A 25,561-nucleotide genomic window follows, 5' to 3' on the forward strand; every position below is an offset into this window, starting at 1 on the left:
TTAGATACTCCCTCCGTCCATGAAAGAACTTCCTAGGAGGGAGTGGCACGGGTTTTAATAAAATGTTGTATAGTGTATTGAGAGTGGAGAAAAAGTTGTAAAGTGTATTGGGAATTGTGAAAAAGTATTAATAATTTATTGTGTTGTTTTAATTAATGTTATTTGAGTGGTGGGAATTGTCTTAAAAGGAGAGTATTTTTTAAGTGGTGGGGTATTGTCCCAAAATAGGAAAAAGTAGGAAATTCTTTCGTGGACGTCCCGAAATAGAAAAATAGGAAGTTCTTTCATGGACGGAGGGAGTATATTTTTTTTCAAGACGGGTACGTGATTCGGATTTCGGAATTCATATCTACCTATTTTTGGAATTATTACTATTATTATTTTCTTCTTTAAAATCAAAAAACAAACATAGACAGGTGGGCCCCCTCACAGCTGCTACGACCACTGCCTCTGACTCTCTTCTCTCTCTTTCGTCTCTTCATCTCTCTCTCTCTCTCTCTCTCATCCTTTGGAATTCACTGCGCAAACTCTATTTATATTTGCGTTCAACTCAGTAAAATATCTTTACGTAATTTTAGCTTCTACCTTTCTTCTTTTTTCCCCTCCCAATAATTAGGCGACGCCTGCGATGGGGAATTGCTGCTCCGACGTGGCCGGCGGGCAGTCGGCGGTCGGAGGCACCAACTCCAGCCTACCAGCTAACGCTTCCAACGAAGCAGTTGATGCCTTCTTCAAGTCTCGCGGCTACAATGGTCTCTTCTCTCAGATCGAGGTTCGTGCCAATTATATGTACCACTGGATATGTGTATTCCATGGATTGTGTCCTCGGCATTTTCTTGGTGAAGTATATTTTGAGTTTTTGTGGAGTTTGCTGTTTAGCACATGTGTCTGTTTGTTTAGGTTTTGATGGTGCATATGTAATTGGAACTGGATTATTGAAATTGGAAGTGTTTGCTAACTTGCTTTTCGCGTTGCGATTTAGTACGCAGTCATTTAGTTTGGTATTCGCGGATTGGGGAAAATTATTGGTGAGATTGAGTAATTGAATGTGATTAGGTTCTCGTGGTAGCTCTACACTAATGTGAGGAAGTTTGAATTTGTAAAAATAGCCAAAATGAATGAGTCTTAATATGGATTTGGCGCTGAGTTAGATTCCAGGATCGGGTGTATCAGAAACTCTGGCAAAGCAGTTAGTGCCCGGAGGTGGATTTTAGGTGCTGTTTGTACCTTGATTTAATCCCTATTGGCCTTGGAGTAATGTTTAAGTAATGTTGGACGTATTTCTGCAGGAGTGCCTAGGATAAGTAATGCTACAAACTAATACAAGGTACTAGTGCAGGAAATTGGTGAGGCTAGTGAATAATGGTGATTTGTTGCTTTAATGTGAAAATGTGTTTTATTAGGGTCACAACTGGCAAATTCATATGTTGAAATATTGAGAAGAATAAGATAGTATTTATATGTGCATCCGATGCTCATTTGTGTAATTCTTTTATATATCCATTAATGTATGTTAGGCACAAAAGTTGGTAGAAATTTACTTAACAACTACTCCATAATTTTCTTTTCCATCATAAAACTATCTCATATCTTTGACACATGTAAACATATTTTTTCTCTACAGACAATCATCTTGTGGTCTGAGTACAATTTACCTACTACTTTGGACGTCTACTTTCTTGAGCATACAGTCCATTAGGTCTCTCATATCCATGTGCTAGAATAGGATGGTGTGTGGTTAACTGCCTCTCTAATGTTATTGGTGCAAAGTTGGACTAGAACAAATTAATTGTAGACAATTATGATTGCCTCCTCTTATGTAATCTGGAGCCTAAATCAGCTTTCATGACTTCTTGCCTTTTTATTTTAGTGATTTTTTAATTGTTTCCCTTATTCTGCTGTTGATGCTCCATATGTTTTTATACACTTGTATTGCTACAAAATGTCTACTTGTTCATTGATGATTCATCAAGCTTGTGATCAAAATTACATTATTTGCAGCTATCTCTCTCTGCAACAGACTTGCGTAATCGGGATGTGCTCTCTAAGGTTTGTTTTTAATTTATCAGAGAAAAGAACTATTAGCTCAATACATTTATTGACCTAGAAAATCATATCGTTTTTTGTTTGCTTTTTCTTTTCTTGTTCACAGTTATCTGTTATGCATGTTTGTTTAACTTTATAAGCTTAAATGTGTTGATTTAGATGTGCCTAGTTTTTGTGAGTCTAGCAACTAATATCTCCTATTTTATTTTAACATGTTGGTGAACGTTTTTGTTCAAGATCAAACCTTAACTAATGTGATTGGTGACTGCAATTACTTCATTACTTGTTTATATTTTATATTACACTCACACAGATATGCACTAATAATGCATATGCAAATTTATTTCATAGATGACACTGTGGATATGTACATGGAATATTCTACAGATCTTGTTAAATAAATTCACAAACTTTTTCTTGATTTCTTTGTTTGTTGTATCCAGTTTTTTTGCTAATGATGTACCTCTTTTTTATTACACCTGTTATTCTTAAAATTTTGTTACTTAAAGTTGGTGGGTATGCTGCTTTGATAAATTTGATAGATTCATCTTGACACCCTCCACTGACTGTCGTCATATAATTTTAGAGTGACCCTATGGCGGTTCTGTATATCAAAGGAAGTGATGGTTTGCTACGGGAGCTTGATCGGACAGAAGTAGTTTTGAATTCGTTGAGCCCCAAATGGATTAAAAAATTTACTGTTACCTACCAATTCGAAATGGTGCAGAATTTGGTGTGAGTTTTGTTGTGACTGTAATTTTTATACCCAAGATTTTTTATATTTTGAACTTGTGTGTCTCAAGAACTACCGCTGCTGCAGGTTACGTGTCTATGATGTCGACACTCCCTTTCATGGCGTAGAGGTGAAGGTATATTGAATGCCTTAATTAATGTCTTCTCATTACAAAGAGTAGAAACTTCACTGAATGTCCTCTACTTTGTTTTTTTTATTAATGTCATATCATACTTTTACGTCCCTCACTATGTTATATTTATTGCTTGTTTCACACGAACAAGATACACCTGATTGATTTGATTAAAAAATAAATTATTTTCCTACTTAGGCACTTAAACTGGAGGAGCAGCAGCTTCTTGGTGAGGCTAGTTGCACGTTATCTGAGGTATGCTTATTCTTCATCTCTGTTTTCGGTATTTAATAATACGTACATCAGTACATGTGTAGACAAAATAAAATTTACAACTTTGTTACACCGTATGGACTCCTCTTCTCATCCCTATTGTGATTGTTCTAGGATATATCTTTTATTTTATTTTATTTTATTTTATTTTATGGTAGATTGATTATATCTTCCCCATGACTGAAGCCTTATTGGTACTTGTGCATTTCGTGGAGTCCTTTAACTTTGAGGCTCAATACTGGGCAATGCTCGACTCTGTTTCTGCATCCCCTTTATCTGTTTTAGGCTTATGATCTTTTAACTTTTCCAATGGATAAACCCAGCATTCTTAAGAGTAGTTTTTGTTTTTGGCTTGGGGGTTGGGGGGTGAGGTATCACTATTTTCTCCAGCTTATTTTCCCTCATTTCTTTTTTGTAGCTTGCCACGAAACTATACAGAACCGTAACTGTAGATCTAGCACGTGAAGAAGCTTCTGCCCCAGCCCATACTCGAAAATGTGGCCAGCTTATAGTTTATGCTGAAGAATGTGTTGCGTCAAAGACTACAGTAGAGTTGGTATTGCGATGTTCAGACTTGGAATCCAAGGATTTGTTCTCGAAAAGTGTAAGAGTTCTTTCGTCTGATTTATCTCGTAATCATGTTCTGTATGAAGTCAGAAAAGCTCATTCGAATCTTTGTGCTTCTTTTTCCAGGATCCGTTTCTTGTAATATCAAAAGCTACAGAGCATGGAATATTGGTTCCAATTTGTAAAACTGAAGTGCTGAAAAATGACCACGAACCAAAATGGAAGCAAATTTTCCTGAGTATTCAACAAGTAGGAAGCAAGGTACAAACACTGGTGCTAAAAATTTCACTATGTCACTTGAGTAAATATTTAGTAGATGGAGTTGCTAGCGAATCTTCTTATGGAAAAGACTGCTTTAGATTCTAGATTTGCTTTCAGGTGTAAAATTCTGTGTAGATCATATTGGATAGTCATATCTTGAGTTTGGCATATAGCTGTTCTTTATTATTTTTCAGTAATTACATGGGGAATCTACCTAACGAGGTTTAACTAATGCAGGACAGCCCACTACTTATTGAGTGTTTTAACTTCAATAGCAATGGAAAACATGATTTATTGGGGTAAGCAACTGACTTTATTTTACCAGCTCTGTGACTGTTTTTCTAGCTTATTCTGATTCACAACTATAATTACAGGAAAGTTCAGAAGTCACTGGCAGAGTTGGAAAGGCTGCACTCTACTGGCTCCGTAGAAAATTTGTTTATCCCAATGTCAGCTGGCCAAAGTCACCAACGCAAGGTAAGAAACATACTGTTTGATATGAGTTTTGTCAAAATATGAATCCAAATTTATTATTTGTGTATTTTTTTCCCTATAGGTCTTAAAGAGTCGGTTGATTGTGGATAAATATTCAGAGAACGTCCAGCACACATTCCTTGATTACTTGGCTGGAGGCTATGAGCTGAATTTTATGGTTGCTATTGATTTCACTGGTATACCCTTTTCAAGTCTATGCTAAACATGCTTTCCTTTGGATTTGATTGTTCAGTGCCTCTTGATTCAGTTAAATATTCAGATTTCAACTATTTTTTTCTTCTGTTTGGTTGAGTCAATCTAAGGTTCGTTAAAGCCTGAAAGGAGTGACTTTTACGAACTGATTTGGACTCAATTGTAATAAGGTTATTTTCTTTGACTGAGTGGTCAGATCATTAAAATATCAAATATGCTACTATATTTGTGTAGTTTCCCTTGGTGCTGCGCGCAGGCCACTTTTTGTTGGGTCATAGGATCTTTATACAGTGAACAGAAAATGGCCTCCTTACTAAGTACTAGGTCACACGGTTCCTGCTGCTGCAAGATTTCTTATAGCATGTGACAAGAAGTATAATAGAAGAGACTCTGGTGTCATAAGTGAACAAGTATGTTTTTTCAGGCGATTTAATGTTAATATGTGAAGAGTTTTCTTTTTCTTGCTTGCACACATGTAGCTGCCCTAAGTTTGCGTGCAATGACTGGATGTTATACATTTAATACTAGAATTTCTTTTATCCTAGTGTTTGAAGAGGTGACTAATTCTCAATATCTTTTATCAGCTTCAAATGGTAATCCACGCCTACCTGATTCATTGCACTATATTGATCCGTCAGGGAGGCCAAACGCATATCAGAGAGTGAGATGTATTCCATATTTCTATTTCATTCCTGAATTCAAGGGATAAAAAAGCTAATATACTCTCTCTTAGTTTAGGCGATTTTGGAAGTTGGAGGAGTTCTGCAGTTCTACGATTATGATAAAAAGTTTCCTGCTTGGGGGTTTGGGGCCCGGCCAATTGATGGTCCTGTATCCCATTGCTTTAACTTAAATGGCAGCAGTAACTATTGTGAGGTGAACCTGGGACTTATTGACTTACTGGTTAAGTATAGTTCCATTTTATTCTTAACTCATGGTCATTGTTAAGCATTTCTGTTTCCTTCCAGGTTGAAGGAATCCATGGAATTATGATGGCATATTCAAGTGCTCTTTCTAATGTTTCATTAGCAGGACCAACATTGTTCGGCCATGTAGTTACACAGGCTGCACAGATAGCTAGTGGATCTGTTGCAAGAAATGAAAGAAAGTATTTCGTTTTGTTGATTATCACGGTATATTCTCTATAGTCTGGACTTCTAGTATACTTGATAATATGCTATATCATAGAGAACCTGATTGAAGTTTGCAATTTTGAGAATCAAATGTGTTATTTTCTTCCTGATTGCATAATTAAATCTTATTATATCCTCTCATATTTCACTAAATCCTTTGTGATACTAAATAAATTTAGGATGGAGTGATAACAGACCTACAGGAAACAAAGGATGCCTTCGTTATGGCATCTGATCTGCCATTGTCAATACTTATTGTTGGGGTCGGGGGAGCTGACTTTAAAGAAATGGAGGTAATATGCCTTTCTCTTTGTATGAATTTTTATTTGATTGGAATATTCCCTTAACCGATGTTACCAATATCTTCTATCCATTTCCCACACTTATCCAATAATAATTTTCCATTCCTTTATCAGATATTGGATGCAGACAAAGGGGAGAGACTCGAAAGTTCATCTGGGCGGGTTGCATCACGTGACATTGTCCAGTTTGTCCCTTTCCGTGAAGTACAAAGTAAGTAACAAATTTCTAGAATTCCACAAATAGTTTTTCAGAAGAGCGTCTTCAATAATCTTAAGTGGTGTGGTATCATTGAACTGCAGATGGAGAAGACTCTGTCGTTCAATCACTTCTTGCTGAATTACCCACGCAGTTTTTGACTTATGTGCGAGCTAGAGGTATTGGCCCAACTGCATAATGAAATCTAAAACTGTAAATACAAAATTACTCTCTGTTATTTTGTGCCTAGTTTGCTTCCAGAGCCTATGACAGTTGCACACGAATGATGTATGTCGAGTTCCTGGTTAGGTTTTTTTATCTCACCACGGAACCACGCCCAACTTTGTCAGGGTTCATAAAACTGGAAATGTCCAAAAGAAACCATTCTTGTTCATTATGTAGCTTGAAGTTTCATTTTTTCCAAGAATGGTTCTCTCGTGGACATGATTTTTTTTTAGAATTTTGATACAATCTCAACTTTCTGCGTCCATTCTTGTATCTGGTTTCTTGAAATCGGAAATCTTCAACTTCCTTTAAGAAAGGATGTTGTTTCTTTTCGACCCACCATTGCCGTTTTGCCTACAATTGGAGTAGAAATCATACTTCTTTCAGAAGTAGATGCAGATATTGATGTATGTTTGTAAAAGAGAGCTGTGTTTTGCTCAAGAAGTGTGTGTAAATTCTGAATACAAGTTGAGGTTTGATCTACATTTTCATGGATTTGATTTTGTTTTAGGTGATACTGTAATATGCTGTAATTGATGAAGTTTTGCCCAACTACTATTTCTATTCTTCAATTTTGCAACTCGAATTTTTTATGTTGCGTATTATGTTCCAGTTTAGTGACACTAAACAGGTGCCCAAAAAGGAGAACGCCCACTAACACAGGTATTGGTATATCTTGAATCTTGATAATCTCATTGTATGTTGTAAGCAATAAATGTAGGTCGTAGCTTGCAATTTCTTATGATAGTATTGGATGATCATTATGACTTTTGACAAGATACTTTCACATTCTTATGTTTCATCTAGTATTGCATCATTAGTTAACAATATTGTAGATCTAGAATTTGAATGGAGTCACATACATCATAAAATAAATTTCCCTGTATATTGATAACTGCTATGGGTAATCTAGTGGACATGATATCTCGATCTAAAGATGGTGGAAGCCACTAGGATTTTCTCGGAGGGCATCGTTTAAATGTTATAATTGGTACAAATAGTTTATTTTTTGTTTTTTTTGAGTGAAAAAACCCTGTTGATTATGAGATGTATTGTTTTCAAATTTTTGAAATATTTAAAATCTAATAATTGTATTACTCTTTTTGATATTGTTGAATACATTGTGAGATCCAAATTTCACTCACAATAATACTATATTAACAATCATCCACAACTTTCTTAAAAATCGTATCGTCCAAAAAGTGGAAACGATATCGTGAACGAAGAAAGTACTATTTATTAGAAAAAAGAGTTTAGCACATAAAATAATGAATTATTTCGAAATTACAATTTTAACGTGATTTTTAAAGTTCGACGAACTAAATCACCACTTTTTTTAATTTTTACAGTCCTTCCAAATTTTTATCGGTCGCCAACGCCGCAGTGCTAAATTGGAGCTTATGTGGATTAGTAAAGACGATGTCGTTTTTATAAAGCCTAAACGTTGCAGTTTCATATAATTTTAATTAAAAAAAAAATCAAATTTTATAGGGATTGTTTCTACACTTGGATTTACAATATTCATCAATTTTATTGCAAACGACGTCGTAACATGAAGATTACGTGACGAACTAATTCACGTAAATTCAAATTCAATAATTCACCAATCGGAAAATTTTGAGAGGACGAAATTACTTAAATTGAAAATATGATGATTTAATTCGTTCTATTTAAAAAATTACATTAAAATTATAATTTTAAAACAATTCCTAATTTTATTTGTCAAAATTCTTTAGAAAAATATCAAGATTCATGTGAGAATGTTTACCCGATGTGGACGGACATATAAAAGTGATAATTATTTTAAAGATATACGACGCCTATCATTGAAAAGAGAAAATTTATTTGCTAGTTCCATAGGAGCATCCGCAATGGTGCCTACTTGATAGCCTACTTGATAGCTTACTTGATAGGAGGGGACCACATTGAGTAAGGAGGTTGCATTGTGATTACTTGATAGCCTATTTGATTTTTTTAGTTTTGATTTTTATGCTTTTCATTTAATTTTAATTGCTCAAATTTAAATATAATAATTTACTAATAATTAAAATTGCATTAAATAAAGATCCTAAATATTACATCAAAAAACACCTAAAGACATACATTAAAAATTACTTAAATCCTAAAAAATATATTTAAAACTAACATTAAAATATCTAATTTCAAAGAAAAGAAAAAAAAAAAAAAAGGGTGATTCTCGGGTATACTCGAATAAACTAACCCTCGAGTAGGCAAGCTCTGCAATGGGGCTACTCGAGTAAGGGCATCGAGTAGCCCGTTACCAATTCACTAATCACTATTGCATTTTTCAAGTTCTTAAAAAAAATGAAAAAGCATTTAGGTTTTTCATCAACATGAATGAGCTGAAAGACTTCTTAATTCGAAATTGTCTTCTCCATTAAAATAACAAAATTCAGCAATCCGGTCTCTGACAAACCCAAAATCCCATCTCATTTTCAAACTATTTTTTGAAGCTGTGTATTTCTGATTTCGATACATCAAAAAAGAGAAAACGAAGAGGGTGGCTTAGGGTGATTGGAATAAATGGATAAAGTAAGGGAATTCTTCAAGAAAACTATGTTCTACGCTAGGGTTCTTTCGGGTTACGAAGAACGCAGAATCCGATCTTACAGATTGAAGCTTCAGCAGCGTCTCCAGCAGGTTCCAATTTGCTCTGATTTGAATCGATTTTCTTTTTTATTTTGTTATATATGCAGTCAGCTATTGGTAAATATCTACATTCTTTGATGAAATCAAATGGGCTTTTAGTAGTATTGTTTTATTGTCATTATTGAAATTGAAATAAAATGCGAGAGTGGAATTGTTGAAGGCGATCTAGTAGCGTTGTTTTCATTTGGAGCGAGTAAATGTGGCCTATTTAAGATTGATACTATTTTCATTCGATTTTTTTTTTACAAAAAATTGAATTGAGCAAAGTGAGTGCCTAGCTAGATTGTGAAAATGAAGAATTTGTAGTTCTGAATGATTCAAGAGTAGGGTATTCAACTCATGTAACTGGTGGTAATTTGCTTTGATTGAGCTTGTTGTAGGAGCTACTCTTTGATATACAACAATGGAGGTGTTATTAATATAAGCTGCAAATGTCTGTTCTGTTGAGATACCACTGCCATAGTAAAAAGTCGGACTTTTACTTCTTCTCCGGGAAAAGGAGTTCATGACCTGTGGGCAAACTATTTAGATCAGTAACCGCCTTAGCTGCAGGGTTGCCCTAGCCCTATAGTGTTGGCTGATTGAGACCTTCTCTGCCATTGATCCAAAATATGGATCAAAGTTTGATAATTGTTGAATTTTGGGGCTGAATCTGTTCCTCCGGTGTGTAATGCCATAGCCAGTTGAGTTGGGATTGGAAATTAATCATAATATGATTTATCTTGTGAAGTGACTATTTGCTAGTGATATACTCGACTTGCCTATTTGACTTGTATTTCTTTTTGGGATGTCTCAGTTGACTTGACCTATTTTCTTTTTGAGTAATCATTTTACACTACATTAAATATCTGCAGTCTTATTTTCTTAAATAATCGTGCCGAAAAGAAAATAAGAAATAGGCCAAGTCGACTGGGATGGAGAGATTAGCTTTTAACGAATTGTTTATTGTGAATATAGTTGTCATTAGCTGGGTCAATATTTATCATGGATCATGTGCTTCTAAATAATGTTTATGCTCATCTAGATACAAATGAAACGGTTGGAACGGCTAGATGTTCATATGTATTACATTTACATGCCTATGTAGTATATACTCCCTCCGCGCCCCATATTTATGCATACATTTCCTTTTTGGTACGTCCCCTAAATTTATGCATACTCTATTTTTGGATACTACCCTACACATAATTTTCACAATTGTAACTTACACTATTTATCCATAATTTATTTAATAATACCCTTAATGTAGGACCCTTTCTCCACTATCAATACTCTAAACAACTTTTCATCAAAACCCGTGGCGAAAGCATCTATGCATATTTATGGGAGACGGAGGGGGTATATGTTTCAACTAATTAATGTATTCCTTCAATTCTTCTCCTTTCTTACTTTGTTATTCATGTCATTTGGCAGGCACAATTAAAGAAAGCAGCACTTAATAAGGTTCCTGAACAAATTATTTTGTCAGAGGTGCGGAAGATGGTTCAGGAAATGCAATCTTTGAATAAGAAGTTGGAGGACACAGTAAGTTTCTCAACTCTTCTGTTTTGTTGCATGAATTTTACAGCTATAGGCTAACATTCTATAATGTCGATAGGGTAATTTTAAGACAACATTTTCCTCTAGACCAATGATACTCCTCCTGCTCCATGTATGCGGATGTTATCTTGAGCTTATGCCGTTCTTAAATTATGGGAATCTCGTAGTTTGGTCGAAAGAGGACTTGAACTTGGGATTTAGGTTTTCATACTAAAATTACTATCTTTGAGACTAATTTTATATCAGCTTAGTTATGGTCCATTTTCCATGATTGTCATATCATGATACAATTGAATTCTATACAAGCGGGACAGATGGGATAAGACATTAAGATGCATGTTTGTCTGTAAAGTGTTGCTTTGCTTCATTGTTGGTAGAGAGGGTTGCATTCAGGCATAGGTGTCATCTTTGGAGCTTAAACCCTTACTCTACCTCGTTCTACGAGTGTTACTCCAGCAGGCCAAAATAAATATTCAAAATTCATTCTTTGTCTATTCATCGGAATAATTGCTCTTTACTGGTTCTTGTTACTGGCGATGAAATTCATGGTTGGTAGATGCTGGCGTGAAGTACTCTGCAACTCCTATAGAAGAATAAGAGATTTATTCAGAATAAAGTACTATCCACTGTGTGTCGTGACTCGGTGAGTTGTGATCTAGTCAACTTGGCTAAATATAAGGTGATTTTTTTTTGCAGGAGGCGGCCATAGAGGATTACTTCAAGCCGATTGATAAGGAAGCAGAAATGATTATGAAGGCTCAGCTGGAAGGAGAGGAGAAGACAATGAAAATGATGGTGGCAACCATGCAAAGACAGGCTCTACTCGAGAAAGCTGAAGCCGAAGCAGACGCAAAAGCACAAGCGCAAGCACAAGCCCTTGCAAATTCGAAAGATGCAAAAGCAGACCAAGAAGTAGAGGAGCCAGAGCCAGAACCAGAACGGGAACAAGAACGCGTTGACAAGAGTGCTGGAATGCGGTGAATCCTCAAAACCATTTTTGCAGTTGATTAAGTTATAAGGCATTGCTCCCATCTCTCAAAGGCTTAGTGTGGTTTGTCGTTACCAACGGGCATCGGAACGTGAGTAGGCATGGATGTATGTTGGCATGAAAGTTGGTAGTCTGTGGGCTGATTAAATAAACACACTTAGGTTGCAATGATCTTTTCCCTAAGCGGCATTTTCTGTATAATTGGTGAGACTAGTAATTGCGTATATGATGTTTTTCCTTCCGTTCATAAAAACTTTTCCTCAATGAAGTGGACATGATTTTTTTTTTTTTTTGGAAAAAATATACTTAGTAATTGCCTCAGAAATTAAAAAAGTGATGATAGTTAATAAATTTATATGAGTCCATTAGAGCATCCACAATGGAGCTCTATCAAGGGGCTCGGGCCCCACTATGTTGCCGAGCCCCATGGTTCGATCAGAGGCTCGAAGGTTGAAATGGAGGGCACATGCTAATTAAAAAAAATAAAAGGAGAGAGAGGGTCGGTGGTGACGGCTGTGTTGTTGTCGCCGGACCAGGGAAATGGGGAGGACGACGATGGCTCCGCGCTACTATAGGCGAAGTGGCGGGGCAAAATTGCTGTTTCAGACGGCGGAGAAAGGAGTGAGGATAAAATTTGGTAGATGGGTTTTCCACATTGTAGCTACTTGGTGAATGGGGAAATTTGGTGAATTTGATGAAAAACATTGAATTTTAAATTTAATGCAATTCAATTTTAAATTAATATAATTATTTTAATGATAATTATAATTTTCAAATATAAATTTAATGAAAATTTGATTTTAAAGAGGCCATAAGAGGCTCTAGCATTGTTGATGATCTTAGTGACAATATGTGAAATATTTAGGGAGATCATTTTTAAAAAATAAATAGGCAAGAGTCTTTACTGAAAAAAGAAAAAAAAGAAGAGTTTTCATGAACAGAAAGAAATAGTAATAGTTAAAAGTTGTGCAACCTTCTATATATGATAGGGTTATTCCTTAACCTCATATGTATATAGCTAGGATACGAGTTGCGTTACAAGCAGCACACATACTGATCTTCAACTAATACATGACAATCAGCCACATGAAATATTTGTACCCACAAACCCATATTCCACACCTCAAAGGCCAAAAAGACGAAAACAAACAACGAGACCGAGAGTGAGACGAGACGACTAGCCATATTTAGGGACATAGCAAAGAGCAATTCCTAACGAACCACGAAAAAGTGTTCAACTCGGGTTCTGCTGTTTCGGTTTCTCAACACTTTCCAGACATTCTTTCGCTCTAACCACCTTCGATTGGAGATAGAAACTGCCACTTTGAGTATTCCTCTCAAACAGTTTGTCATACCTCTGATAAAATCAAATACATTAGAATACTATTAGCACATGAAAATTGAAAACCCAACTTTTTATCTGAAAAGGGAACCAGAGAAAGGAGAAACCTTCACAATCTCTTCCCATGGTGTATTCTCAGTGACACCAAGTATTTGCCTAGCCTCCGCCTCAGTCATCATTTTACTACCTCGTTTGATAGTTTCCACAGCTTCTTGTGCAGCACCAGTCTTTGAGGCGTCTGCGATACATCACAAAAATAGAGTCGGAGGTTGAAGGAATTCAATATACTTCCTAAATTTTAACGCATTTTATCTGATCCACAAGAAAATTGTAACTAAGTGCACAAGCACTAAAGGGTGTCTGGCACACATTTCAAAAGTTTCTAATATTTTGAGAACGATGTACTAAGTCTCACGTCTTTCCAAAACAAAAAAAAATAGTCGAACTGGGCACTAACAGGAAGAATAAATCAGGAGCCATTGCTCGACAACATAATCAGGATCAGCTACTCAGCAAAATAGTCTGTGCCATTCTCCCAAAAGTCAAAAATCGAATAACAACCCAAAGAAAGACTTACTTGCAAGTGCCTGACGATATGCTTGAGCAAAAGCTCTTATCATTATTCCAGAGCCCATGACAATCAAGTTAGCAAGAATCCTAGCAGCCTGCAACCCCACAACGAGCATGAATTTGCAATAAAAATAATACTCCCAAATATTTTTCAATATCATATCATATGGCAGATGATGGAATTTGTTAATAGGTTTGAGTATGTGAACCAGCTATGATATTACATGTCACAATGTCTGACGGGATAGAATGTTGTAAATCAAATTTCTGGATAACTTATACAGTGCGTGGCTCTAGAAAATAGAAACAAAAAACACAATAACAGTTACAAACCAGAAGTGCAAGACAATTATCAGTAAGAAAAAAAAATCTCAACAATATTCAAGAAATTATATGTGACATTTATGTTCCGAAAACTTAACTTCTCAGTCAGACATGAAGCAGAAGAATATAACTTAAACTGTTAAACATAAATACAATTAATCAATCATCCCATTCCCTAATCCTGGTGAGTTTAACACACATCTTCTCCACTTATACTAATATACAAACAAGAAAAAGTCACTACAATACATTATATAGAACCTATGCATGCAGCAAATTTATGCTTTGCTTGAGATAAAATCCAGGTTAGGACCAGGAACATACCATGGCTAGAGGAGAAAAACACGATCACCAATCAATTTATGAACTCCAAATAACCTACACCAAAACAACAAACAATAAGATCCAACAAATAAAATTTGATGGGCGCAACTAAAACATAAATTAAGGGGCATTTACTTTTCATGATTGAGTATTTTTAACCTCATTATTGGATTTTTTTCCAATTCCACAAGCAAAATTAGCTCAAACGATAGAAATTATCAAGGGTCTTGGGATATTCCCAAAGTTCCAATCCATCTTAGTAAACGATGGATTAACCTATACATTTATCTATCTACACTAATCCTCAAAATAAACACCCCTACAAGTACTGAAGTACAAGTATGATACAATTTCATTCCAAGTACATAACCCATTAAATAAATCTAAATCTCTTTTCTTAATTCAAATTTTCAGCATGCCATCACCATAAACATAATTTATCTTCCGAGCTCCCCAAGAATCAACCTTTTTCACAGAGATCATAGCTACCATCAGATAACCTAAGGCCGCTGTTCAACATAATCGTGAAGGCGAAAAGGGAATGGCACTTTGCACAAAAAATCTAACATTACCGATCAAGAAACCAAAAACCACCTTTTTTCTTACAAAGCAAAGCGAAACATAATCAAACCATGACCTAGACGCATATATCAATAAAACTTAATTCATCGACAATAATTGTTTTTAGAGCTTCTTATAAAACAATCAGAGGAAAAATACATCAAAAAATCAAATTTGCAATCAACACCTCCAAATATTAGAAAAAATAAAAAGAAAAGACCAGTAAATAAATCCAAGAGAACTTAGAACGAAAAACGAACCTTGAATATACCAAATAACTCAGAGAAATTGAAGCTCAAGAAGAGGAAAACGTCTCGCGATTAAGATTAGCAAAAGGGTCCGAAAAAAAATAAGAGGTTGTTTCTTTTCTTGGGAAAGAGTTAATGTCGTGTGAGAGCTGTGAAAGAAAGCAGAATATGTTTAGGCCTTCAATAAATAAATATTTTTTCAGGTAAAATAAATATAAATAAAAAAGAGTGATGACTTGGAGTTCTTGAAAGTTCTACCATTTTATCCTTTTTCGTTTTCAATTTTTGTTAAAAAAAAAAGCCTTGTGTGAAATAAACTCACCGTTAATCTCAAAAAAGAAACTAAAACTCACCGTTATTTTTATACTTTGACTTAATAATATTTATTTATATATTATTAACTTATACCGGTATTTAATTTATTTAGGTAAAATATTTTTTTGAAACTCAAATTTAAAATAGGTACAATATTTTCTAGAAAGTAAAGTATGAAAAAAGAGAGTGCGTGTGTGTGTTTCTGAGTTAGATGGAATAAGTGTGTTGACTGTATAACTCTATTATTGGAATTAAAAATAATAATAATAATAACTACTTAGATCTCTTATTTTAATAATAGTACCTCTATCCCACGAAATTAACTCTCCTTAAAGAAAATGTATTTAATTTTATGTAAGAAACATCTTTATGCCAATATTATTCTATTTTATCTTCTTTTTTTTTACTTTTATTCTATTTTATCTTTATTTACAGTTCTATACATCATTTTCACAAATACTTGTTTTAATACAATTCCAGTTTAAAAAAAAAGTAAATTACATTTTTGAGTCGTTTCAAAAAAGAATAAATGATTAATTTTGTGGAACGGAGGGAGTAACACCTTATATACAAAGCTATTTACTATGAGGTTCAAGAGAAAGAATACTAGCTTGGTGTGGTGATGATTAGCTACATTTCATATCTATCAACATTTAACAGCAGCTAAATAAAAGCTGGTTTACACAATGATTCACATGGATTGCAAAAAAAGTTACATCTTCAGACAATTTTCCAGAACACTGGCAATGGTAAGTAGTAACAAGTGTAAGAGTAAGATATACATACAAAACTTTTTGTAAGAAACAAGACTTTAACAATTGTAGCAGATGATACCAATACATGCATGTAGTGTGTGAGTTTGGAGATAAAAATATGCTCATCCCAATAAAGAAATCCATTTACTATGAGGTTCAAGAGAAAGAATACTGTGGTAATGATTAGCTATATTTCATATCTATCAACATTTAACAGCAGCCAAATAAAAGCTGATTTACACAATAATTCACATGAATAGCAGAAAAATACACCTACTTTCCTGAACACTAGCAATGGTATGTGGTGATAAGTGTAATGTAAGAACTGACAACACTTTGGTCTGCAAAAACTGGTGCTTCTAGGCTTTTAGTGATGAGCGAGTTACCCGTTCGCCTGCTGGGCTTTTAGTGATGCGCGAGTTACACGTCTGGCTGTTGTTGTTGTTGAAGGGGATGAACCTAAGAGCATCTTGGCATTGATGGAAGAAGACTGCGAATCACGGTGAGGACGTTTAGGAGGCCTCTGAGCGAGCAAGGGAATCACCCTTTTTGAAGGGAGTCTTTTGTTGCTTCTTCCTATGCCTAGAAGCTCGTTTGGTCCAAGAGGACTGTCTGAGAGTGATTGCTTTTTCTGCCTCAGTAGCTCCCACAACAAGCTCTCATCTTTCCCTTCATCTTCTCTCATCCCTTTTGCACACTTTGGAGTTTGGATCATGACAAAGGGAAAAAGGAACCATATGAGCAGCAGCATATCTTGCAACTTATTTTTCTAAATTGGTAGCTAAGTAAATGGATTATACATAGAAAATGTGTACCTCTTCTTCCTGTAACAATGCTAATGACATCATCAGCTTCTTGCTTGTTTCTTGTGACTGTGTTAACTTGCTAAATGCCTCGATCTTGCTTGCTTCTGCTGCCTTCGTCTGATGTCTTGCTTCTTCCAACTCAAGCCTCCTGACATGCATTGCTTCACTCATCTCCTTAACAACATCCAACAAACTTGAGCACGTTCCTGTTTTCATTTCAACCTTAAGTCCGTGCACGTACTGAACCATGGGACTGCACATCTTGTCAGCCAGTCCGCTGACCATGTCTTCCACCCCGGTCTCCACTGATCCAAGTGCAGCTCCTACTTGAGCAAATAATAACTTCAGAACCCTTTGCATCACGTCGTTGCTTCGGCCGGACTGATGAGCCGAAGAAACAAATGACGAAGCTTGCTGGAAGAGGCGTTTTATGGACGCTTGATGGTTGGCGAGCTCCTGAAAGATGCTTTCTTGGCTTGAATTGACTTGAGCTTCGATGTTTTGAAGAAGGCCGATGAGCTGAGTTAACTGTAGCCTCTGCCTCTCCATCAGCTCATTGCCAGCTTCCATGGCCTTTTTCATATAATCTTCTGGCTGCCATTCCAAAACATTACTACTGTAGTGATTAGTTGATACACAAACACATTCAAAACTATAAGGAATGAAGTAATATGAAAGAACTGAACTCATTATATTGCACCTCAGCATAGATTCAGAGAATCAGACCCAACTTAATCAAACTATCTCCAAAACTTTACCAATACACACAAACACTAAATTAAGGACCACAGATAGCATTTAAATGATAACTCTCATAAGACTAAAACCAACAAAAGATTTTCAAGCCATGTCCAAAAGAGCACAATTTACACAACGATCTCCAACAAGTGTGTCCGCAAATTCGAGCAAATTATGATACTAAATCCTAATCGATAGATAAATTCGAGTATTTTTTTGGCAATTACCTCTGAATGGTCAAAAGAAGTGACGATCGTGCTGAATCTACTCTCTTCAGCCATTTCAGCCGTCTTCAGTCCTACCAGCTTCATCAGCTGTACAGCCAGCGACACGAACACGTCTTCCACCTTCCGAGATCCATAAAATGAATTTGAGAAAACAAAAGAGAAAATTTGACCGATTAAACACCATAATTTAAATGGACGATTGCAACTGTACCTCGAGCAAACCAGCTCCAACCTGAGATCGGAGCTCGTCGAACGAGATTTTGAGCCGCTCGTGGCGGCAGACGATGCGCATGAGCTTCGATTGCACGGATTTGAGCGACGGCGGCGGAGCGGCGGTGGAGCTAGCGGAGCTGCGGCGATTCATCGGCATTCTATTTGGCGGGAAACGAAGAGTGAGTGAATCTCGAAAGAGAACTGATGAAATTATCTAACGGTATAAATGTTTATACTTTGCCAATTTATCTATATAAAAAAAAAACATTTCGTTTGGTGAAACGACGTAGTGTCGCTTTACTCAATTAACCAATAGTTTTGAATTTTGAGTTTTTAATAAATACTAGTATAAATTCAGTACAGAAAATTGCAGGTTTGTTTTATTTTCTATTTATTTTCTTTCATTATTCATTTGTCATTTTCTCTTTCATTTTGTAATGTGAATTCGGCACTATTTGCAATTTGGTTTAATCAATTATTTTCTTAGAATCTTCCACTGAAAAATAGAAACACGTCAAACAAAAACAATCGTCTTCCATCTTTATAAAATTTTATTTACAATTTAAAATTATAAAGTCAATACGTGCACTTTAAGTTACACATTGACATATCATATAAATATTTTTTTGAGTCACATCTATAATAAATGAAGAAATTAATATTGAAGCTTTGGTAGGCCAATGCGTTAGTTATTAGCTGAATAATTAATACACCTTTTGACCTTTAATAATTAATAATATGTCAAGAAATTCATTTAGTACGTCGTCTAAAAAAATTTACTTTTTATTTTTAAATATTATTCCATTTAAAACAAAGTGGAACTCATTCTTTGTTCATGTGTATTCACTTAATATTCTTTAAAGTTCATACCACCAAAAAATAGTGTATATTTTTAGGGGACAAATGATTTATCATTTTTAAAGTCAAAAGTTGGAGCTTAAAATTACTTTAAATCTAATTTCTTTATCAATACACTTTCATTTTTCTTTATCAATAAATTTTCAGTAATAACTTGCATACGATGAGCAAAAGAGATCACACATGTCTATCTCACAAGTATAAAATATCTAACTGATATTTTCCTTTATACCCTACCCTACACATAGCAAAATAATTTTTGAGTAGATAATGTATAAATTTATAGATTCCCACTAATTTCTGAGATGATTTTATTTTTAGCCCCTCCCCACTCAATGCTTTGTTTTCGCTCCTTCTATTTTGCATTTTCTTACTTTGTGACCCCAATTACTTTTACCTCAATAAAATTGTATTTTTAGGTAATTAGTCAAAACTCTTAACTAATTTTATTCTAATTGATGAGCTTGAATTCGTAATCAGAAATCAACCTAACACCTAAAAGATAAGTCGAGTTAAGTTAGGAGAATCAAGAAAGGAAACCGAGTGTTGGAGCATTAAATATTTTTGACGTGTGTCTAATTACCGTTTTTTATTTAATTTATTTTTATGGAGTATTTAATTCCTTTTTTTCTTATAGATAGGGATGGCAATTTTGCATCAAATCAATAGATTGACTCGAAATTGACCGAAAAATGGAGGATTAGGATTTAGGGGTAAAAATTATAGCTTGAATAAAATAATTATTGATTGATCCAATTCGAATATTGTCCAAACCTGATAAGATTGACTGCAAAGCTAAATGGGGTGGTCAATTATTTGAAATATTTCTCCATTACTTTGGTTCCAATTTTTATAAGTATTGTTTCAGAGCTTATCATTATATAAGTCGAGGTTAATATAATACTTATTTGCATTTAATACAAGCTCAAGTGTCTTGATTGAAAAAATGCAACTTATTCTTTTTGTTGGAAAAAAAAAGTAATTATCGAGAATTTCTATCAAACCAATTAGTTCAAATCAAAAATAGTTTGGACCGAATTAGAGTTGTCTCGATTAATAGACAGGATAAAAATTAGGGCGGTAAACAAATCAAGCCGTTCGCGAACTATTCAGAGTTTAGCTCGAAAAAAGCTCGTTTAAAGAAGTTTGATAAATAAACAAACCAAACTTCAGTTTGATAGTATTCGGCTCGTTAGCTCGTGAACACGTTCGTTAAATGATTCAGGTTGAATAATATAAACTATTATTAGTGGGCACAACTTATATTTATCTGTTAAAATTAATAACAATTGTTTTAAATTTTTGTCTGTTGTAAGAAAATAATTAATATATCTATTTTCTTGAATGAAATAATTTATTTTCAAATGAAAATAATTAATATTTTGAATATAATTATATAAATTTAGAAAGTTCGTATAGGTTCGATTAATTTCGCGAGCCTTCAAAATATTCGATAAAAAAAATCCGGGATTCGACTCCTTACTAAATAAATTACTATTCGCCATGGCTCGATTCGATTACACCTCTAATAAAAATATAGGACTAATTGAAATTGATATAATACTTTAGGGGCTACAACGCAATTTAGCGATACTCGCTACACTCCCAGCGAAGGAGTATATATTCTCCAAATTGAGGGCTTTTAGCTCTGAACCCAAAACCTTCTTCACTCACTGAGAAAATGGACGCCGCGCAAGAAGCTCAGAGGCGGGAGGCTTTCCGGCACGCCGTTGTCAACGCGCTCGAACGGCGGCTGTTCTACATCCCTTCCTTCAAGATCTACCGCGGCGTCGCCGGACTTTACGATTATGGCCCCCCTGGTTGCGCCGTCAAGGCCAATGTCCTCGCGTTCTGGCGCCAGGTGGGCGGATTATTCTTCTCCTATTGTTGAGGCACCTAGGGCACCGAATTTGGACTGTTTTGTTTTTTGTGCCCGATTTTTTTAGTTTAATTTTTTGTATTCTTAGGTAGTTGCTTGAATTTTGTTGCTGGTTTGAGAAGCTGGTTTTGATCTCGTGGATTATGTTTATGGTAATTAATTTTGGTGACGGGTGAATATGATGGTTTATGCAAGATAACACACCTTTTGTGTGTTTATGGGCAGCTGAGTTTAGTATTCAATACTTTGGTGCTTCTTTATTATCAATTTTAGGTAAGGTATATAGTCTTACACGTATGCAGTAAGATGTGCTGCACTCGCCCTAGGATGTGCATGCTGCACTGGATTGGTATTTGTTAGAAATTTGTTTTATACTGTACATATGTTTTTATTGAACTAAATATATTAATTTTCGTTTTGCTGTATTATATATTATAGTACTATGTGCTTCCCAGTTAATTTATTACAAACTCCCTGTTTTCTTGCCCGCCCATGATTTTGCTTATTAAAACTCATTTCAATGTTTCAGCACTTTGTTCTAGAAGAGAACATGTTGGAAGTTGATTGCCCGTGTGTTACCCCGGAGATTGTGCTGAAGGCGTCTGGCCATGTTGACAAGTTCACTGACCTTATGGTCAAGGATGAAAAGACAGGAACTTGTTACCGAGCAGATCATTTGCTCAAGGATTATTGCAAAGAGAAGCTTGAGAAAGATCCTAAGCTGAGTGAAGAGAAGGCGGCGGAACTGAGGCATGTACTTGCCGTGCTGGATGAATTCTCTGCTGAAGAACTTGGTGCAAAGATCAAAGAATATGGCATCACTGCTCCAGATACGAAAAACAGTCTCTCTGATCCCTATCCGTTTAATCTAATGTTTCAGACATCAATAGGGCCATCTGGGTCGAGCACTGGGTGAGAAACCAATATATTTCCTTTTTCAAGTATAAATGCCCTTTAGGCTGGGAACAGGATCTCCTGGTTGTTTCCTTTTTACTTTGGTGTTTTAATGTTCAATTTGATGCAGATACATGCGTCCTGAAACAGCTCAAGGTATTTTTGTGAACTTTAAGGACTTGTATTACTACAATGGAAATAAGCTTCCTTTTGCAGCTGCACAAATTGGTCAAGCTTTTCGGAATGAGGTTTGTACATTTTCTAAATTTTTTATTTGCTCTACATGCCTGGTAGTTTCACGTAATATGATAAAATGGATCTAAGGTGATCGTATATGTATCGGGTAATTGAAGAGTGCAGCCACTGCAACACAACTCAGAGATGACTCTTAATATTTAATATGTTCGATCCAATCCTAGCACATATTTGTCTTATGGGGTGGGTCTGTGGAGCAGCACGTGTGTATCACCTTTGAGGAGAATTGGTACAAGTTTCTGAAGCATTCTTTAACCTGCCTTTTAACTTCAGTGGATCTACTTTTACACATCTACTTTTGGGCTTTTTTAGCTCTGGGGATTTTTTTAATATGGAGCTCTATTTGAGCATGCACATTTTGAAATGCTTATTTGCTACACTATCATGTGATGCCGTATTTGTCTCAGCAAATCTGCAAACCTCTTGTGGTTTACAGTCTGCACATGTTTCGTATCTGTATCACATCATGACATTAAGGCTTGACATTTACTCATGGGTCTGCAGATATCTCCACGGCAAGGTCTCTTAAGGGTTCGCGAATTTACGCTGGCTGAGATTGAACACTTCGTGGATCCTGATGACAAGTCCCATCCTAAGTTTGCTGAAGTTTCCAAGTTGGAATTTCTTATGTTCCCAAGAGAAGACCAGGTGTCTGGACGACAAGCAAGGAGAATAGCAATTGGTGAAGCAGTTTCTCAGGTCGGTGTCACTCATTTTGCTTTTTAGTCTTTACTGTATTGGATAATTTTCTATTTGCTGACATCAACTTGTCATCCTGTATGCCCAGGGTGTTGTCAATAATGAAACGCTCGGATATTTTATAGGGAGAGTATACTTGTTCCTCACCTTACTTGGAATTGATAAAGACCGCCTACGGTTCCGCCAGCATCTTGCAAATGAGATGGCACATTACGCTGCTGATTGTTGGGATGCTGAAATTGAATGCTCTTATGGATGGATTGAGTGCGTTGGTATTGCTGATAGATCAGCATATGATTTACATGCTCACACGGTACAATTTCATCAAATTCATGTAGATTGGATTTTTAAATTTTAAATCTTATACACTACATTTAATTGCTCAACACTTGTTTTTGCAGGATAAAAGCGGTGTAGAACTAGTGGCTCATGAGAAATATGCTGAACCTAGAGAAGTGGAGGTCTCTTCTCAATCTTCCCATAGCTCCTCCCCTAGTTTATTCCATCACTCTAAGCAGACCCCAAATTACTGAAATCAGGACAATAGTGTATCGATGGCAGGGAATTTATGTAAATGCTCTTTCAGATGTTATATAGTCCGAGGAGTTCATACATTTCCTGTTATGATTTTAATCCTTTGGGAGTTATACTCCTGGCATGACAGTATTGCCAACCTTTGTCCTTAGCTCTGTGTCTTTAACCATCTGACTATGTTTTTTTAAATGTTTTTTTATCCTGCTCTTTAACGCCTTTGCTTTTTCTTCAGAAACTTGTCATAACTCCTGTTAAGAAAGACTTGGGTCTTGCTTTCAAGGGCAACCAAAAGATGGTGGTTGAAGCATTACTGGTACATACTGGTTGATTCTTTTTGTTATCCTGTTTAAATTCCCTTTTGAAGTTTTTTTCATTAATAATCTCTTGATCTTGTTTATCCTTGTTGGGATGTATGGGGAAGGGTAACTGGTATTCAGTTTGGAGTTTCTAGAGGATAAGGCATACTGTTTATTTTATATTGGTAGCACACTCTCTCTTGGAGTTGTAAAATGGTGCATTCTCCCCTCCTGTAAATGGTAGAATATGGGATAAGCTTCATGGAATAGCCTGAAGATCCTAGAATTCTTTTGGGTCTATGTTTCAGCGGGGTACATGGCTATATTCCATTAGAAGTCTGCATGGTGTGTATAACTTTTGTTCATGAGGTTTGTACATATTTGCTGATTTTCTTCTTCTGATTAGGCTATGGAAGAAAAGGAAGCTATGGAGTTAAAAGAAACTTTGGAAGAAAAATTAGAGGCTGAGTTCCGTGTTTGTACTCTTGACAAAGTTGTGACTATAAAGAAAAACATGGTGTCTATCTCCAAAGAAGTTAAAAAAGAACACCAGAGGACTTTCACGCCATCTGTGATTGAACCTTCTTTTGGCATTGGGAGAATCATATACTGTCTCTATGAACATTCTTTTTATACGAGGGCTAATAAAGACGGGGATGAACAGTTGAATGTCTTCCGCTTCCCTCCATTGGTAGCTCCAATCAAATGTACAGTATTTCCCCTTGTCCAAAACCAACAATACGAGGAAGTTGCCAAAAGCATTGCCAGGTCATTGACTGCCGTTGGGATTTCTTATAAGATTGATATAACAGGTAAGCACCTTGGTACATGACATTTGCCGTATATCTGTTTATACGTTTATTTGTTATAACAGTTGACATATTTAAGTATTGATATGCTAATCTGTATGTACGCCCGTTTCTGTCTATTATTTCCTTTTATTTCCCACCTGTCTATAGGAGGTGTAGAATGAATCAGCTCGATCATTTGGCTTACTTTGTGATATAATCCCATGTGCTTGGGCATCTGGCCTGTATTTGCCTTTTTTCCTGGACTGTCGATTTTCTCTGTTATGTTAGCTACCTTGGGCTTATGTTGGTCGTATCAATTTGAACCAAATCATGTTCAAGCGAGCTCAATTGCTTAGTCTTTTATTTGAAGATAAACTTGGTTACTTTTGTGATCTACAACTCCTCATAATAATACTTGTTTTGTAAGTTTTGGGAGCTTAATTTGGCATGTAGTTTCCAGCTTTTCATGTAAGCTTTTACTGTACAGGTACCTCGATAGGAAAGAGATACGCAAGAACTGATGAACTTGGAGTTCCTTTCGCCATCACAGTTGATTCTACAACCTCCGTGACAGTGCGTGAAAGAGATAGCAAGCAGCAAATTCGTGTAGACGTGGATAAGGTGGCATCTTTGATGAAAGAGGTGACTGATGGTGTGAGCACATGGCCGGATGTATTGTGGAAATACCCTACTCATTCATCCTGAGTCGAGCCTCGATTGATTGTCTCACAACACGGAGTTGGTAAAATTTGTATACATCTAGCAGCCTACCCCGACTAGTCGTTAAGAACAACTTGATGACGTTTTCCTTGTCGATTTTCTTTTGTATGTTCCTATCGAGAATTTATACGAACATTGTTGTTCAACTCAACTTTTCAAGACATTGTTGTTGGCTTGTCTGCTAAATTCTTTGTTGGCTCAGCTGGTTCCTTATTGTGTACTACACTTCCGCAAGGATTTGTTTAGAATTATTGTATTGTGTTCTTAGTTATTTGAGTTTATCATTTTTGCAGGACTTTTTATGATGTTACAATTATAACTTCACTTTTAATTTATTTTGTGATTGCAGCATCTCTAATTTTTCATGACAAAATTATGCTGTACCCTATGTTAATTGATGGTTTTGGTATAAACACGCATCGGGCAAAATTTGATGATTGGGGATGTCTTATTTGGTAT

The 25,561-nt window shown here is 35.7% G+C and overlaps 5 protein-coding genes across 5 annotated transcripts; 3 read left to right on the plus strand and 2 right to left on the minus strand.

Moving 5' to 3' along the window:
• Positions 1-417: 417 nt before the first annotated feature.
• On the plus strand, positions 418-7,128 carry LOC130987980 (protein BONZAI 1). Its single transcript, XM_057911714.1, has 16 exons — positions 418-772; positions 2,002-2,049; positions 2,633-2,781; positions 2,867-2,915; positions 3,111-3,167; positions 3,604-3,789; positions 3,879-4,013; positions 4,251-4,312; positions 4,388-4,490; positions 4,570-4,684; positions 5,285-5,361; positions 5,439-5,576; positions 5,669-5,833; positions 6,013-6,126; positions 6,250-6,346; positions 6,436-7,128. Exons 1-16 carry the CDS (start codon positions 629-631, stop codon positions 6,528-6,530), a joined length of 1,734 nt encoding a protein of 577 aa, XP_057767697.1. The 5' UTR covers positions 418-628; the 3' UTR covers positions 6,531-7,128.
• A 1,246-nt stretch (positions 7,129-8,374) lies between these two features.
• On the plus strand, positions 8,375-12,006 carry LOC130987982 (uncharacterized). The gene is made up of 4 exons (XM_057911715.1): positions 8,375-8,430; positions 8,831-9,217; positions 10,640-10,750; positions 11,462-12,006. Exons 2-4 carry the CDS (start codon positions 9,101-9,103, stop codon positions 11,744-11,746), a joined length of 513 nt encoding a protein of 170 aa, XP_057767698.1. The 5' UTR covers positions 8,375-8,430; positions 8,831-9,100; the 3' UTR covers positions 11,747-12,006.
• A 701-nt stretch (positions 12,007-12,707) lies between these two features.
• Positions 12,708-15,371, minus strand: LOC130987985 (mitochondrial import inner membrane translocase subunit PAM16 like 1-like). Its single transcript, XM_057911719.1, has 5 exons — positions 15,135-15,371; positions 14,314-14,367; positions 13,673-13,760; positions 13,203-13,333; positions 12,708-13,110 (listed from the first exon to the last, which is right to left on the minus strand). Exons 2-5 carry the CDS (start codon positions 14,314-14,316, stop codon positions 12,988-12,990), a joined length of 345 nt encoding a protein of 114 aa, XP_057767702.1. The 5' UTR covers positions 14,317-14,367; positions 15,135-15,371; the 3' UTR covers positions 12,708-12,987.
• A 940-nt stretch (positions 15,372-16,311) lies between these two features.
• Positions 16,312-18,400, minus strand: LOC130987984 (uncharacterized). Its single transcript, XM_057911717.1, has 4 exons — positions 18,175-18,400; positions 17,964-18,083; positions 17,008-17,592; positions 16,312-16,889 (listed from the first exon to the last, which is right to left on the minus strand). Exons 1-4 carry the CDS (start codon positions 18,331-18,333, stop codon positions 16,575-16,577), a joined length of 1,179 nt encoding a protein of 392 aa, XP_057767700.1. The 5' UTR covers positions 18,334-18,400; the 3' UTR covers positions 16,312-16,574.
• Positions 18,401-20,613: 2,213 nt separating this feature from the next.
• LOC130987983 (glycine--tRNA ligase, mitochondrial 1-like) lies at positions 20,614-25,288 on the plus strand. The gene is made up of 9 exons (XM_057911716.1): positions 20,614-20,895; positions 21,443-21,825; positions 21,938-22,055; positions 22,567-22,761; positions 22,850-23,074; positions 23,163-23,222; positions 23,528-23,608; positions 23,998-24,403; positions 24,870-25,288. The coding sequence occupies exons 1-9, from the start codon at positions 20,716-20,718 to the stop codon at positions 25,085-25,087; spliced, it is 1,866 nt and encodes a 621-aa protein (XP_057767699.1). The 5' UTR covers positions 20,614-20,715; the 3' UTR covers positions 25,088-25,288.
• The last annotated feature ends 273 nt before the right edge of the window (positions 25,289-25,561 follow it).

The sequence above is a fragment of the Salvia miltiorrhiza genome, chromosome 6 (genome assembly GCF_028751815.1).
Source record: "Salvia miltiorrhiza cultivar Shanhuang (shh) chromosome 6, IMPLAD_Smil_shh, whole genome shotgun sequence".
Lineage (NCBI taxonomy): Eukaryota > Viridiplantae > Streptophyta > Magnoliopsida > Lamiales > Lamiaceae > Salvia > Salvia miltiorrhiza.

Coding starts and splice junctions, on each gene's coding strand:
- LOC130987980 (XM_057911714.1), top strand. CDS start 629: ATGGGGAATTGCTGCTCCGACGTGGCCGGCGGGCAGTCGGCGGTCGGA. Junction 2,782..2,866: donor GAAATGGTGCAGAATTTGGT/GTGAGTTTTGTT, acceptor CCGCTGCTGCAG/GTTACGTGTCTATGATGTCG. Junction 5,577..5,668: donor GCAGCAGTAACTATTGTGAG/GTGAACCTGGGA, acceptor GTTTCCTTCCAG/GTTGAAGGAATCCATGGAAT.
- LOC130987982 (XM_057911715.1), top strand. CDS start 9,101: ATGGATAAAGTAAGGGAATTCTTCAAGAAAACTATGTTCTACGCTAGG. Junction 9,218..10,639: donor TTCAGCAGCGTCTCCAGCAG/GTTCCAATTTGC, acceptor GTCATTTGGCAG/GCACAATTAAAGAAAGCAGC. Junction 10,751..11,461: donor ATAAGAAGTTGGAGGACACA/GTAAGTTTCTCA, acceptor TTTTTTTTGCAG/GAGGCGGCCATAGAGGATTA.
- LOC130987985 (XM_057911719.1), bottom strand. Junction 13,334..13,672: donor ATATCGTCAGGCACTTGCAA/GTAAGTCTTTCT, acceptor GATGTATCGCAG/ACGCCTCAAAGACTGGTGCT. Junction 13,111..13,202: donor CATGGGAAGAGATTGTGAAG/GTTTCTCCTTTC, acceptor TGATTTTATCAG/AGGTATGACAAACTGTTTGA.
- LOC130987984 (XM_057911717.1), bottom strand. CDS start 18,333: ATGCCGATGAATCGCCGCAGCTCCGCTAGCTCCACCGCCGCTCCGCCG. Junction 18,084..18,174: donor TTGGAGCTGGTTTGCTCGAG/GTACAGTTGCAA, acceptor GGATCTCGGAAG/GTGGAAGACGTGTTCGTGTC. Junction 17,593..17,963: donor CTTCTTTTGACCATTCAGAG/GTAATTGCCAAA, acceptor TTGGAATGGCAG/CCAGAAGATTATATGAAAAA.
- LOC130987983 (XM_057911716.1), top strand. CDS start 20,716: ATGGACGCCGCGCAAGAAGCTCAGAGGCGGGAGGCTTTCCGGCACGCC. Junction 22,762..22,849: donor TTGGTGAAGCAGTTTCTCAG/GTCGGTGTCACT, acceptor CTGTATGCCCAG/GGTGTTGTCAATAATGAAAC. Junction 23,609..23,997: donor TGGTGGTTGAAGCATTACTG/GTACATACTGGT, acceptor TCTTCTGATTAG/GCTATGGAAGAAAAGGAAGC.